At 35.4% G+C, this 13,608-nt stretch overlaps 1 protein-coding gene across 1 annotated transcript in view; it reads left to right on the forward strand.

Annotated features, from left to right (window-relative positions):
• LOC139733268 (scavenger receptor cysteine-rich domain-containing protein DMBT1-like) overlaps positions 1-13,608 on the forward strand; it is an 83,472-nt gene that overhangs the window by 21,640 nt on the left and 48,224 nt on the right. Inside the window, exons 9-12 of the mRNA XM_071644106.1 lie at positions 752-839; positions 6,730-6,820; positions 7,347-7,532; positions 13,138-13,470. Coding sequence (XP_071500207.1) covers positions 752-839; positions 6,730-6,820; positions 7,347-7,532; positions 13,138-13,470 — 698 coding nt within the window. The remainder of the gene's footprint in view (positions 1-751; positions 840-6,729; positions 6,821-7,346; positions 7,533-13,137; positions 13,471-13,608) is intronic.

Consider the following 13,608-nt stretch of genomic DNA (forward strand, 5'->3'; position numbering starts at 1 on the left):
TGGCAAAGAATTATATGACAGGTGTTTGGTTTTCAGGACAGAGCATCATCCCACAGACCAGTCGCTGTATCTTCTCCGCACGACTTCTGGTTGGGCTAACCACGACCGTTGTCATGCTACGTTTATACGATGTTCCCTATTGGCGGCCGCTGCAGCAACCATTTTCCAAACCACCGTTGCTAAAAAAAGGGGATGGACGTGGTGTATCAGGCTTGTCATGAAATAGTCCAAAATGAAGAATGAAACAACCTTCCTAATGCCACGTGCCAAAATTTAAAAAACTTCTTGTCACAAATTCAAAGCTTTCCCTTTTAACGGACAACTTTAGTTATCGTCAAAATACTAGTAGAAAAATATAATGTTCCTTGCAAAGAACTGTCGTATCTGTCTATAACCTACACCCAAGGGAAACGGAAAGAATGATCGTTATACACAGGTGACCTTTAAAGATGGGTTGTTACTGTAGACAGATACAGAACAAGATGGCCGCTAAGAGAGATTTGACTGTATCTACAATGACATTACATTCCCAGAAAGACACTGGTAGAAAGTAAAATATTTCCTTGCTGCGACCAATCTATACAGCCGAGAATGTGCAGTCATGTCTCAATATTTGTGATACGCGATGTGATTTTTATTACCATCATGGATTTGTAATACAATTGTTTTCCAGCAATAATCTTCTTTGTTCATATTTTGGTTGATGATTTCACATGTTCTGATGATTCTTAATGTTGTTATTCCACTACAGGTGTGCCACAACTGAGGACACCATTAATGTACAAATAGACGTACTTGAGTTCACTGACCTGGATAAACTCAAGTATTGCGCTTTTACTGTACAGCTGCACACTTGTCACTATGGCAGGAAATGAGTACTGTAACCACCGTTAGAGGGCGCTTGACAGAACCTTATCCTCGTTGCATTGTTTTTGTACTTTCTGGAATGTAGGCCTATACTTTGGCTAAGCTATACGTGGCAATTGAGTCCAGATGCAATATAACAATGAGTTCAATTACAAAACAGCATGTAAGAATGATAACATTTGACTATTTACCATTGCTATAACATTTTTAGCCATCTAACAATTTTATTGGGCTTCTTATGCGATCCTCTCCACGTATGCGTAATATCGACTGCGAAAGTATACTCATAACATAGCAGTGTTATCTTTCTAGGCATTTATATGACCCGAATGACAAACTGTTTGGAAAAAAATAATATCTGTACACGCTACCATTAGGCTAAGATGTTAACAGGAATTATATCATTCCATAAATGTAGATGAAGTATTGTATGGTATACCTTGTCGAGTATAATATTCCAACAACAATGTCAGGAAGTGTCCAAATCCAGCGACAGACTTTAACCCTTTCTCTGTCAGGTACTTTGTAAAGTTTGTACAATGCTATGGGGTTTTCTGTGTCAATCAGCACTCAAAGTACACAAAAGGGTTAAGAGTGGTTAAATTTATTGATCCTTTCAACTCAACCTCGAATGTTTTCCATTCCATATCGACACAGATCAACCCTCTTATTTTTTTCTCTTATTTGTTTATCTTCAAGTACTATTCAAACATATCCTTTAAAACGTGTTGGTTATTTTCAATATTCATTCTCATTATCAACATTGTTGATTAATAAAGACTGTATTAGCTGTATAAAGCATGATGATTTCGATGAGTGGTAATTTTGTATATGACGTCATCTTAGTTGGCAAGGTCTATGAACATTCTCAGATTTTGAAGTTAGTAAAGTCATTCTTTTTTTGTTCACTTGTCAGACATGAATATATGCGAATTCATGCTTGCTCGAAAAATGATGATAGTATAGGCCAAACTGGTTTGACTGCACAGGGTGGCTACTGATAGGCCACAATCGTGTGCTTTCATGTTAGAGTGCAGTGAGACGTTTTGTCTCTGATATCATGAAACTTAACTTCACCAATAGCACCGATTTAATCTCCGGCAAAAAAAAAAAAATAATAATTCAAGACCAAAAGAACTTGATAGGGGTGATAGGAAACAGAGAGAAAGAGAGAGTGAGAGAGAGAGAGTGAGAGAGAAGAAGGGGGTGGGAAGAGAGCTGCTGAAGACTTTTTTTTTAATTTGAGTCTATACTTTTGTACACTTTTTATCTGCCTGAGCTCTAAATCTATGACTCTGCAAGATAACAGCAGAATCATTACCCTCATTATCATCGCACTTAGAACTTTGAAAAAAATGAAATGATGAATTAGCATCTTAACTGCTGTCACTCGTCTAACTCGTTGTAAGGCATTAGATTTAACACTCAAAATGTTACATGTAGCACTCCAATTATTGAACTACCATATCAGAATTGTAAATAAAACGTTTTGACTGTAAAATTTAACATACACAAAAAAAGGTGTTTAGAAGTGACAAATCAGAGCAGAGTATATCTGCTCTGATTTGTCATCTGGGTCACTATGACAATGATAATACCACTTCTGTGTTATATACTGTTGTTGTCTTTTTATTTTGCATTTGTGTATTATGTTGATATTGTATGAGCCATGCAGTTATCAAAGATGCATAATACTGGAACAAATTAAACAGCTAAACATTTCACACAATTACAACTTTAGACTCAAGCTGAATTGTTAAAATGTTTACATACTGGAGAGGTTGGGAGGGAAAAATTGCATTATTCCACAGAATATGTATTCCTTGACATTGTAAACATTTTCACGAAGAATGTGGAAAACATGATAACTAAGTTAGACTGACATTTTCCTTTTGTCTTATAATTTACAGTGAATCGTTCTGGCGAAACATATCCATTACATAACCCTTTTGACTCTTTTGGTAGAACGTTTTTGATTGGGTAATATCAGCAATTACCAACAGCCAATAACGCTCTTGTTATAGGGAAACTGTGTATTGTTTCACGCTATGCAACTTATGTTTTACTTGTACTCATCACGTATTATGTCTCCGCATTCTCTGTTCCTTATTCTAATAAATATGGACATAGTCCCATCTTCTATTAATTCTTATGTAAAAGTTGGACGGAAATAAAATAAGTCGAATAAATAAGAAGAAGTATGCAATAATCTTCCGCAGAAGTAAAAAAAAAAAGCGATTAAACTGGCCTTATCGTCGCCCAAGTAAAAGCTTTCTCTAGCTTGTCATATAAACTACATTTTACGAGCACTCACACGTCTCCACACATGTAAAACACACGCACAAGCGCGCGCGCGGATAAACCTTTATAGATTTTTATGAAGGAATTAACTTTCCAAATATTGAAGATCAATACCATTAATGAATTGTCTTATTCCAGAGCAAAAAAAAAAAAGAAATAGAATAATTAAGGAAGGTGGCTTCGGTCTAGTCACAGCCGGATAACAATACTATGTTGCCTTCCAGAAACTGTGGGCAACACTAAATACTTTGTTAGATTTTTTGTTATACTATAATTTTGAAGGTATCAATTTCTTAATATTTCGTGGATATTTTTTCCACCATTGTTTTTTCTCTGCTTCAAGAGTGACCATCTGCACAAAAAAGGAAAGTAATATCAATGTACTGGGAAGTACTGTGAAAATTGAGGAAGCAGAAGTTCAGAAGAATATTGATAGGAACTTTATTCATTTTGTGTTTTTTTTTTTCATTTTAAGATTTCCACATGACTTATCGTTTGTTTGTTTTTTAATTTATCGAAAGCGAGAAATATTGAAAGATCATAACACTCCTGAGATTATGTGACTACAGAATGTGACATTAAAGAACGCCATCTACGGTCTCTCTCTCTCTCTCTCTCTCTGTCTCTCCTTTGACATCATTCGTGACGTAGCCATCGACTCTCCCCCTTTATAGTATGCAAATTATCCTTGTCGTGATGAGCTTAATGTTTGTACAAGGCCAGGCCCGTAGGACTGTGTGTGTGAGTTTGAAAGGATTGTGTGTCTTAAGCGCAGCAAATTAAGCCATAGTCGTAATAGCATGTTGTCTACAAGATATTTTAATCTCTCTCTCTCTCTCTCTCTCTCTCTCTCTCTATGTGTGTATAATATATATATATATATATATATATATATATATATATATATGTATACAGCTGTATATATATATATATATATATATATAATATTTACATATACACATGCATATATTTATTACATGAACATATGGCATTCTATGTTTAAGATTTCTTGACTATAATATTCGTCTCCAGAAGTAACGTCTTATGTAACAAGAATTTTAGAAACTATTTTCCAATACCCCAACACCATAATCCTCTCTTGCATTATCATATACTTCAACTGTGATTTTCGTACACACGACGCAAGGCAGACCTGTCTCTTGTGCTTTCATATTTTGGTATGATTGATGAATATATCAGGGTAGTTTTACAAGAGGTTTGCCAACAGTATCAGCATGAGTGATCGAAACTGTTCGAAAGACAAACAGGAACTCGACTCACGATGCCACAGCCAAAGTTATTTTGATTTGACATTTGACTTTAATTTCCGGATATGTGATATATGACAACAGCGTCTTCGGGGAAGATGATACTGCCTTTACGTATTGGTTTGTACATTCATGAACACATTTTATTTCCTCGTTCAATAATTTATCTAAATCCAGATTACACTCAATTCTTTTCTGCCAAATCTGATACAAAAGGTACTGCCCTGACACAGACAAGACCATGTAAACATTATACACAACACAGTGCATTCTAAGAGTGTAAAGTTACATAAGTCGTTAAGTCGACCTATTATGTTTATAACATTTGAGAACAAACAAAAAAAGAAGAATATTCTAAGGTTAATCAACGTTAGCAGAATGGCAAGAAATTATTAAACGTCTTAAAATAGATCGACGCCCCTATATAAATCAACGTTAATCATTCACATTTATTGTCTTTTAGTGCATATATGTGATTCTTTTCAATTGGTGGGATTTTAAAGTTTGAAGGCTCTGACAACGTATATGTCTTTCATATGATGATAATAATCCATCATTAACAATTGATCAGGATGTTATATTATTAAAAGGTCAAATATTGAATTGAAATATATGAATTCAATCATACATAAAGGTATAAATACATAAATGTATTACCACATGCATAGATACCAAATGAGAAGACCTACCTCAAAATTTGTTTTTAGCGATGCATCAGAAAATATACAACGGTATAATAACTATGCACTTAGTGATGACTGGAGGAAATCTATGTCTTATATCACTGAAAGCTGATCCGATATTCTTACAATGTTTGTCATCCTTGAATTAAATAAATACGTGGAAGAGGGAAAGAATGCCATTTTGATCTACCTATCAAAAAAAAAAATAAATAAAACAGAGTCAGATGTTTAAAGTGTAGGATAATTTGTAGATGATCGAACAATGAGGAGGTTAATAACGATATCTGAAGATCCTGGACAAGTGTGGACTGGTATGAACGCATTGTCATCTTTAACTTTTAAATACTCTGCATCACTCAAGACTATAATTCAGCGAGGAATTCTACAGAACGAGAAATCTTACAAGAAACTGTTCGCTGTTAAAATTCTAGTTTTGTTTTCCAATACTCAAACTCGGTCATAGGTTACTGCAAGTTTACATTTCTTCTTATGTATAAGAAATTGTATTGACTTGATACTAATTCATTACTGGCTTCAAGTATACTACCATGATAATGGATGTACATGGCAATGTCTTTTCTCTTACATGGCAATGTGTTTGAGCTCGGACACAATAAAAACGTGAATGCGATAGAAAACAATTAGAATATTATACAAATAAAACATGTTCCCATCTGTTCAGTGATATTCTATAATGAGTAGTCGTATTATGAAACCTCATTTTGGAGGTCATTGAAAACTAGTGTATTTAATGACACCACATTTCCTCTTAATTGTATGAGATTACCAGATCCAGATTTGTACAATCACTGACGAGCAAATAGATCAGGTGTACTCCATGGTGACGAAAGAACGATGCTCGTCTGTGTCAATGCGCAACAATAAAATAGGGCGTAAGATAAAAATACCAATAACATAATAGAGTGCGTGAGAATTGGGTATGATATTACGGATAAGTGTTCAGCCAACTTGTTCACTCAGGAAATCGTATATGCAGTGCATTATTTAAGATTAACAAGAAGATGCGTCACATCCGAAATTTATGACAGTTTGAAACTGCGCGGAGTAATTGCGGACTGCTACGTTTCCCACGTATCGGATGACGAACATCTCAAGTGATAGAGACACGTAGTTCTTTATATTGAGTCATTTCGGACATCGACTATTTTGCTACACATTAATTTGTCCAGAAGCTGGCTACCGACGTCTCCATTAAGTTTAGACATTCATCAGGATTCTTCGGGATATCTTCTTCTGATTTTCTTATCATGTACCAGCGCTCTTTGCCATTTTTTCTTATTATTATCTACATAATTAACGACTGAAAGAACAGGATTTTAGTTTAGTTGTAGAAGGAAGTGACCACACCGCTGTGTGTAGGTCAGTGATTACCAATTACGTGAGCATGTGCATTACGCATAGATATGCACATGCATAACATGAATATGGTACTAGTAGAAATATATTGAATATACACTCTGTAACGAAAGAAGGACATAAATAATAGGAAAAGGAGACTTTGCATTCAATATATATGTGTTAATGGAACAATACTACGATTACATTTGCTGTTAGGAATTATCAATCTTCATTTTTTTTCTTCTCATCAGATTTCTACAAGAGAGCTGAGAGTAACGATGGTGGTTGACTGTCGGCTTTTGCTATTCGTTAGCATCCTTCCCATCGTCATACAACATATTGGTAAGCATTATGGTCTGATTGAAACATAGCGAAGTCATCGATATCACCTGTTGAAAAGAAAAAGAGTTTCGTGTGCTTGTAGTAATTTTTTTACACGTTTTCACTTGCTGTGTTCTTTCTACTTTGTCGGACACGCTTTAATATTGCAAACTCTCATCAATGACAGGCAGAAAAAAATACGCTTTAGAATAGCTGTACTGTTGTGTACATTCATGACCATTGTGAACGTCATTTTTTTTTCTTAGTTTAAATTTGAGTTTATCACGGGGAGTCAACCGTGAAAGTAACTGTTATACATTACTCGAAGGGACTGTTTTATTCTTGTGAAGTATCATTTAGTCATAGTTGAACACAAAACAGACCATACACAGTCGTTTTAAATGACATTGATAATGATGAATGCTTGACGTTTTACATCAACTTTCTAACACGTGTTGACTTTTGTACTGTGTAAAAACTAGTCTCACTGTCTTTTTGACTTTCTTTCCCTCTTTTTCCCTCTCTCATGACTTTGTTGTATAATCAGATGGCATCCAAATGACACTCAATGTATCCAACCCTATCCCGGCTAACCAAGAGGTAACGGCTGTGTGTTCGGCAGAAGAAGTGTATGGTTCCTACGAGCTGGCTTGGTATTTGAACGGCGTCCAAATAACGGATGGCGTTACCACTACCCCCATGGTGAATCGAGTTGACAAGCTAGGAATAGGGAGTTTGGAAAGTGTAGCCCTCTGCTCAGTCTAAATCCTTTCTTTGACCAAAAGATAGTTTTCATTTCCAGATGCACAAAATACAGCATTAGTTTGGCAATTTGGGAGGAGATTAGGTAGAAATAAGAACATTTTGGTGATCATTTTCTAGTCATTTTCTGCCCATCCGGCCCGCTCTGTGTTCATGGAACAGCGCCAAAATCTACTTCGTTGTCCTTCGACATTGTGACGTCAGATGACGTAGATGACTTTCGAGAATCTGAGGGGAAAGTATTGCTGTTATACAGAGAGCACGAAGTGTACTCTAATGTGTAAAAGAATGATGCAAAGAGACGAATACACAGATACAGAAACACACACACACACACACACACACACACACACACACACACATAGGCCCTATATATTGGTACAAAATACATTTGTATGTCTGCCTTACCTGGATAAGTCGCAGTGATTAAAACTGAAACAGTTGCCCCTTTCAAAAAATCAGACTTCATCAGCCTTTCGTGGAATCTGGTATCATATTCATGTATAATGCCCACACACACACACACACATACACATACACATACACACACACACACACATACACATACACACACACACACACACTGACATAATGTATACATCTCAGGAGAACTTGATGGATATATTAATGGATATAACATGTTCATTACCTATTCGAAAGGATTACAGTGAGGCAGGTGTTTTGCCTCACTTATGATAACGCAAGTTCGCGGCATACCCTCCATTCCTTTTGCTAATAATTCGAAACAACTATATGCATTATTAGATATATCATGGTTTATCACAATATTTATGTTACCTTGTTATTGTCATAATCATCGAACCTTAAGTTCATATAAAATATATATCTTATACATATACATAATTTATATCGACTGATATCACATATCGATAAATTTAAAGTAACATTAAACATTCATGACAGTTCCACATTTTTAGGTCTGAAATGAAACTGTCAACTAGGCTGAAAAAAAAAGGAGAATGCATCCTTTACAAAACAGGTAAAGCTGCTCACAAATGCACACAACGGATTTACTTCAACTGAATGTTCTGCCCAAAGATTGGAATAAACAAATTTATGAGACTGGGTTCGAGATCGCAATCATGACGAAAAAGATACGTGATGAATCACAGTATGTGAGTCATATGATTTGAAAAGAAACATAGTTCACTGGATTCCTTCCAAATATAATACGATGACGTCATTCCACTTTCGTCTCGGGACGGAAGTCAACCTTTCACCTAGTGCGGTGATTCGTACATTTTCATCCAAATAGTGTCATGAAATGTAATTTTTTATTGATTTCTAAGCAGATAGGATGAAACTACAATGTCTAAAGAAGTCGATAGCCATATGCTGAGAATTTTACCTGCCTTGAAAGTTCAGTAAAACAAAGAAAAGCAAGACACTCACCGTCGATATGTCTGAGATGCTAGTGGGAAGATTATTTGTCGTACTCAACGGACTCACTAAGGTTTAACAGAGTGACCGTTAAAAATTCAAAATCACTTTTACACGAAAATATCACAAATTCATTAAACCATTTTCATTTTCGGATGATACAACTGATACTCTAATCAGAAATGAATAAACGCTTTCTAAGCTAAATTCATTTTATATGCCATAGCGTAGGCACCGTTTTCTTCCCTTACTTTGCTGTTACAATACGGCTGGTATTGTTCATGTCAAAATGGCGTACACAGCACACGTTCCTATGCCATATCGCCGTTCACTCCTCACAGCTTATAAATGTCATCTATCATCACAATAATCTAAGTCCCTCATGACGTCACTTCTTCCTCGTACATGTATCCATCTATTTTAAAACCAGATAACTGTCATACCCCCCAGGACAGTGATAGTGCCGACAGAACACATGAAAAGAATTTCACAGTGAATTTCTGACGATTCACACAAACGTGAACGGATGTGAACTTTGACCGATTTACTATCTCATTTGCGAACACGTCATATTATCTGCTATATAAGGAACCGTTTGCAACCAAGGCTTAGTGATATGAGGTGTATATACATTCCTCTTCAATCTATGACAGGGATCATTCACTCACCTTGAATTACTAAGACTCCAGAAGGAAAAATGCTGTGAACAGTAACGCCAAATATCCCAAGATGGCAAAAGGAAGAATAAATCCCAAAGGCAGCGGTCTATCTAAGGCTATTGTAGGTAAACCGACATAAATCTAGTTGGCAGCTTTTCATCTTCATAAATCAATACACGTTCTTTATAAGCTTAAAATGTACTGAATATGTAATAATCTTTGTCTAAGTGTGCTTTACAGAAGTTTGGGAAACGATCAAACGACTACTGAATGGGATTTATTTCTTCCCCTTCTTAATGTAGCAAGTATATACCTCTCTGTGGACAGTGAAAACTAACGTCTTATTATTATATTTCAATCGACATTTTCCGTTTTCTAAACAACCCCACCGACCGACCAGATGTTTATCTGAGGGAAAACATGTTCTAGGTGTTTACAAGCGACAACTAGTTCATTTGAATAATGCAAGGTTTTGGAATTTTCACAAGTTTACCGAACCTAACGTGTAAGAAGAGTTTAAGCTTTATATGGTTTTGACAGTGACATCTGCAACCCTTCACCTCGTATCCTAAGCAGCAAACCATTTCTCAGTAAAAAAGAATAACTTACTTGAATTATTTGAAATCATCCTGATGACGTATTAGAACAAGACGTAATATGTCGAGTATTTGCTTCAACTTGTGCTGAGATGCCTCGGAAATGAAGTAATCGGTACGTCTAGCTCGACTTTTCGAGTTACAATCTAGCATAGGACGGAAATACTATGTAGAATGTGTATTAACGGACAGCCTAAGGATATAGCCTAGGTTGGTCCTTCAAAAATTGAATGGTTCCCGTAATCGAGAGTTCTTATTATAACTAGAAAAGGATTCTTTTTAATAATTCATATCAATACATGCAAGTTAAATATGTCCATGGAAGGATGTACTTTTGGATGTTTTCCCCGTGATATGCAGGGTGTAGTTTCTGCCCCGTTAGCCAATGCGTTACTATATACCACAGTGTCGGGCGTGGAAATCTGAAGTTATTATGTTCATAAATCTCATATATAGTAATGTAACTTGACAGAATTGTTTGACAATAATCTTCCTGTCTTGATGGAACGTCTTTATAATATGCAGTAGGCTACTGATGTAAGAATGCGATCGTTTTTACCGAGATATCAAAGGAAAAGGATTTAATGGTTCATAAAATTAAATGAAGTAGAATGAAGTACTCAATGACATTGACGAGGACGGAAATAAGTAAATGTGAGAGCAGTTCCTCGTGAAGTGTAATGCGTAGAAACATTACATATCGTATTTGTTAAAGGCAGTTGTTCTCTTACCTAAATGCTTATCCATCCAAAAAAGAAAACTGCTAAACACTTTCATCTTATCCGTTATATTCAAACACCAAGGTGATACGGCCCCGAAAATATAATTTATTTTTCAGTACACTAGAGACGAGAGCAGACCATGCCCGTTATACAGCGGTAATCCTAATATACTGCTGTCGGCACGCACTGCACGAAAGTCTGTGACGGTAAAACCGGTAAGCAAACAAACCCTCTGCTGGATTTCGTCCAAAGTCACTTTTTTTCTCTCTCTTTTTTGTTTTTGTTGCTGGAATTGTCTGTGTTAAGAAAAGCATAATCTCCTGGGCAAGCATCCCACATGATCTCAATCCATCAGTGAACGTCTTATATATTAACAGACTGTTTCTAGAAAAATGTCGGCTTTTCTGAATCAAAATTCACAAGTGATGTAAAATCAAATGATATCATTTCATTCCTGTTGTTCGCTCTCCCAGTTTGATCAGTGCAATTAAAGTCATGTTAAAAAAAATGGAAATCTTCAATCAATGTATCAAACTAAAATCGAATTCTTCATATATGATTTTTCATGTTTAGAAATTGATTTATGAATTTCCTTGAGGTAAACCGGCAAAGCATTATACAACTTGTGGATAGCTCTGTTGAATTACCTTGCTGCTATTCCAGATTTTCAAAAGTTAACGAAAACTTCCAAAAGAATTTTTTGAACATGGTTGGTTGCTTTTCGATTGATTGATTGATTGATTGATTGATTGATTGTTTACTTTATTGTCCACAATAGAAAATCTTTTTACATTGGATATCACAACAAAATAAACATCAAATACACTCAGTAAAAAAAAGAAAGTAAACGCTTTGTCGAGTTCATATTTTTCATAGAAGATTTTGATGAAAATCAATGTATTATATACCATATTAAAGGTAATTTATTTGCCCATCAAGCTAGTAGATTAATACAAAAGGAAATTTGATGCATGAGTGAACACATTCGTTTTTGTCTTCCAAAGCACAAAAGTAAAAAGTGCCAAAATTGACATGTTGCCTCTCATTTGCAAATACCCTCCACGATAACAATGACAACAAAAGACCAGTTTAACACAATGAGAGACATGAATGAAAGAGCAGAAATAAGTTTTTGTTCTCTTTATTTCTTTATTACCTCCAACAAAAACAAAGTGGGAAAGTAAAGGGGGAAAATAAGAATTTTCTTTCAACTCAAACTTCAAATGATATAGGGAGTAATATGCATAAACATGGTTAAATGAACAGATTTTTTTATTTATTTCATTCTTTTATTTTTTTAAGAATTCATAGGACAAATTCAAAAACCGAACATTATTGACAATTTTCTCATTTGAAAAAAAAAATAAACAACTCAAATTTCTGCCATTTTTGTTAACTATTGCTTCTTTTCTGTATGCTGTATTTTGTTTTTACGTTATATATATTATTTTTCCCCGATTTGATGCGCTTAGAAACATCAGTATTAAGCGCTATATAAATGTTATTCATTATCATTATCATTTTCTTATTTCATTTGAATTTAGTTTTGACAGAAGATTCTTCATTTTCCTCCATTATTTTTAGCCTTCATTGATCTTTTAGGCTTTAAAGATATCAAAGAGATTATAGGCTTATTTTTGAAATTTAATTCATGCTGCTTTTTGTGTGAAATTTGTTGTTTGTTCCCATCATTATATAAAAGAGCGCCTACGCATGAATGACAACTTGCTCAGTTTTGCAATTTTTACTTTTGTGCCCTGGAAGAGAAAAACAAAGGTGTTCACTCATACGCAAAGTTTTCCTTTTTGTTGACCTACCGGGTTGATAGCCAATTAAATTATCTTTAATATGGTGTATGCTAGATTAACTTTTAGCCAAATATTATATGAGAAATATAATCTCGAAAAAGTGTTTGCTTTCTTTTTTTTGCTGAGTGTACATCACAGGTACACCACAGACATATCGCAGAATGCGACAACAACTATTAGACTCAAATAACATATAACACCGCATACACCGTAACGTCATGCATTTACCCGACGTTTACAACTACAAGAATTATTACTATCAACATGTTATCGCTAATGATATAGAAATATTCAACATTCATAAACAAATGCTTTGTGTTCTCCCCGGTGAAAATATTTTGTTATGACTGGTGGCATATTATATTTTAACCATTGTCATCTCATCTACAGTAAGACTGGTAGGAGGGTCCGATGAGAAAGAAGGCCGAGTTGAGATTCAGTGCGACGGTATTTGGGGTACTGTGTGTGGCTACTATGGCTGGGAAATAGAACAAGCTCACGTAGTTTGCAGACAGCTCGGCTACTCGACAGCTTCGGCGCGTTTCCTCAGAGCACACTTCGGAGAGGGCTCGGGACCGGTTTGGCTACACAGAGTTTACTGTCCCACGGGAAATGAGAATTCTCTACTGGAGTGCTTCAGATATCCCTGGGGATGTAATATCCAGAGTGGTATGAGAGAATGTCCTCATAGCAAAGACGTGGGTGTACGATGTGAAGGAGAAAGTAAGTGATAGAGCCAAAAAGCAAATCTGTATTTGTATATAAAGGATGACACGGACATCACTATTTGGTGATTGCTTGTGTAGTTTCAAATACAACAGCTACGTACTTTTCATAATTGGAACTCATACGCGAAGGCGT

Source organism: Diadema antillarum, unplaced genomic scaffold (assembly GCF_040938485.1).
Source record: "Diadema antillarum isolate AM-2024a unplaced genomic scaffold, OU_Dant_1.0 seq00000466_RagTag, whole genome shotgun sequence".
Lineage (NCBI taxonomy): Eukaryota > Metazoa > Echinodermata > Echinoidea > Diadematoida > Diadematidae > Diadema > Diadema antillarum.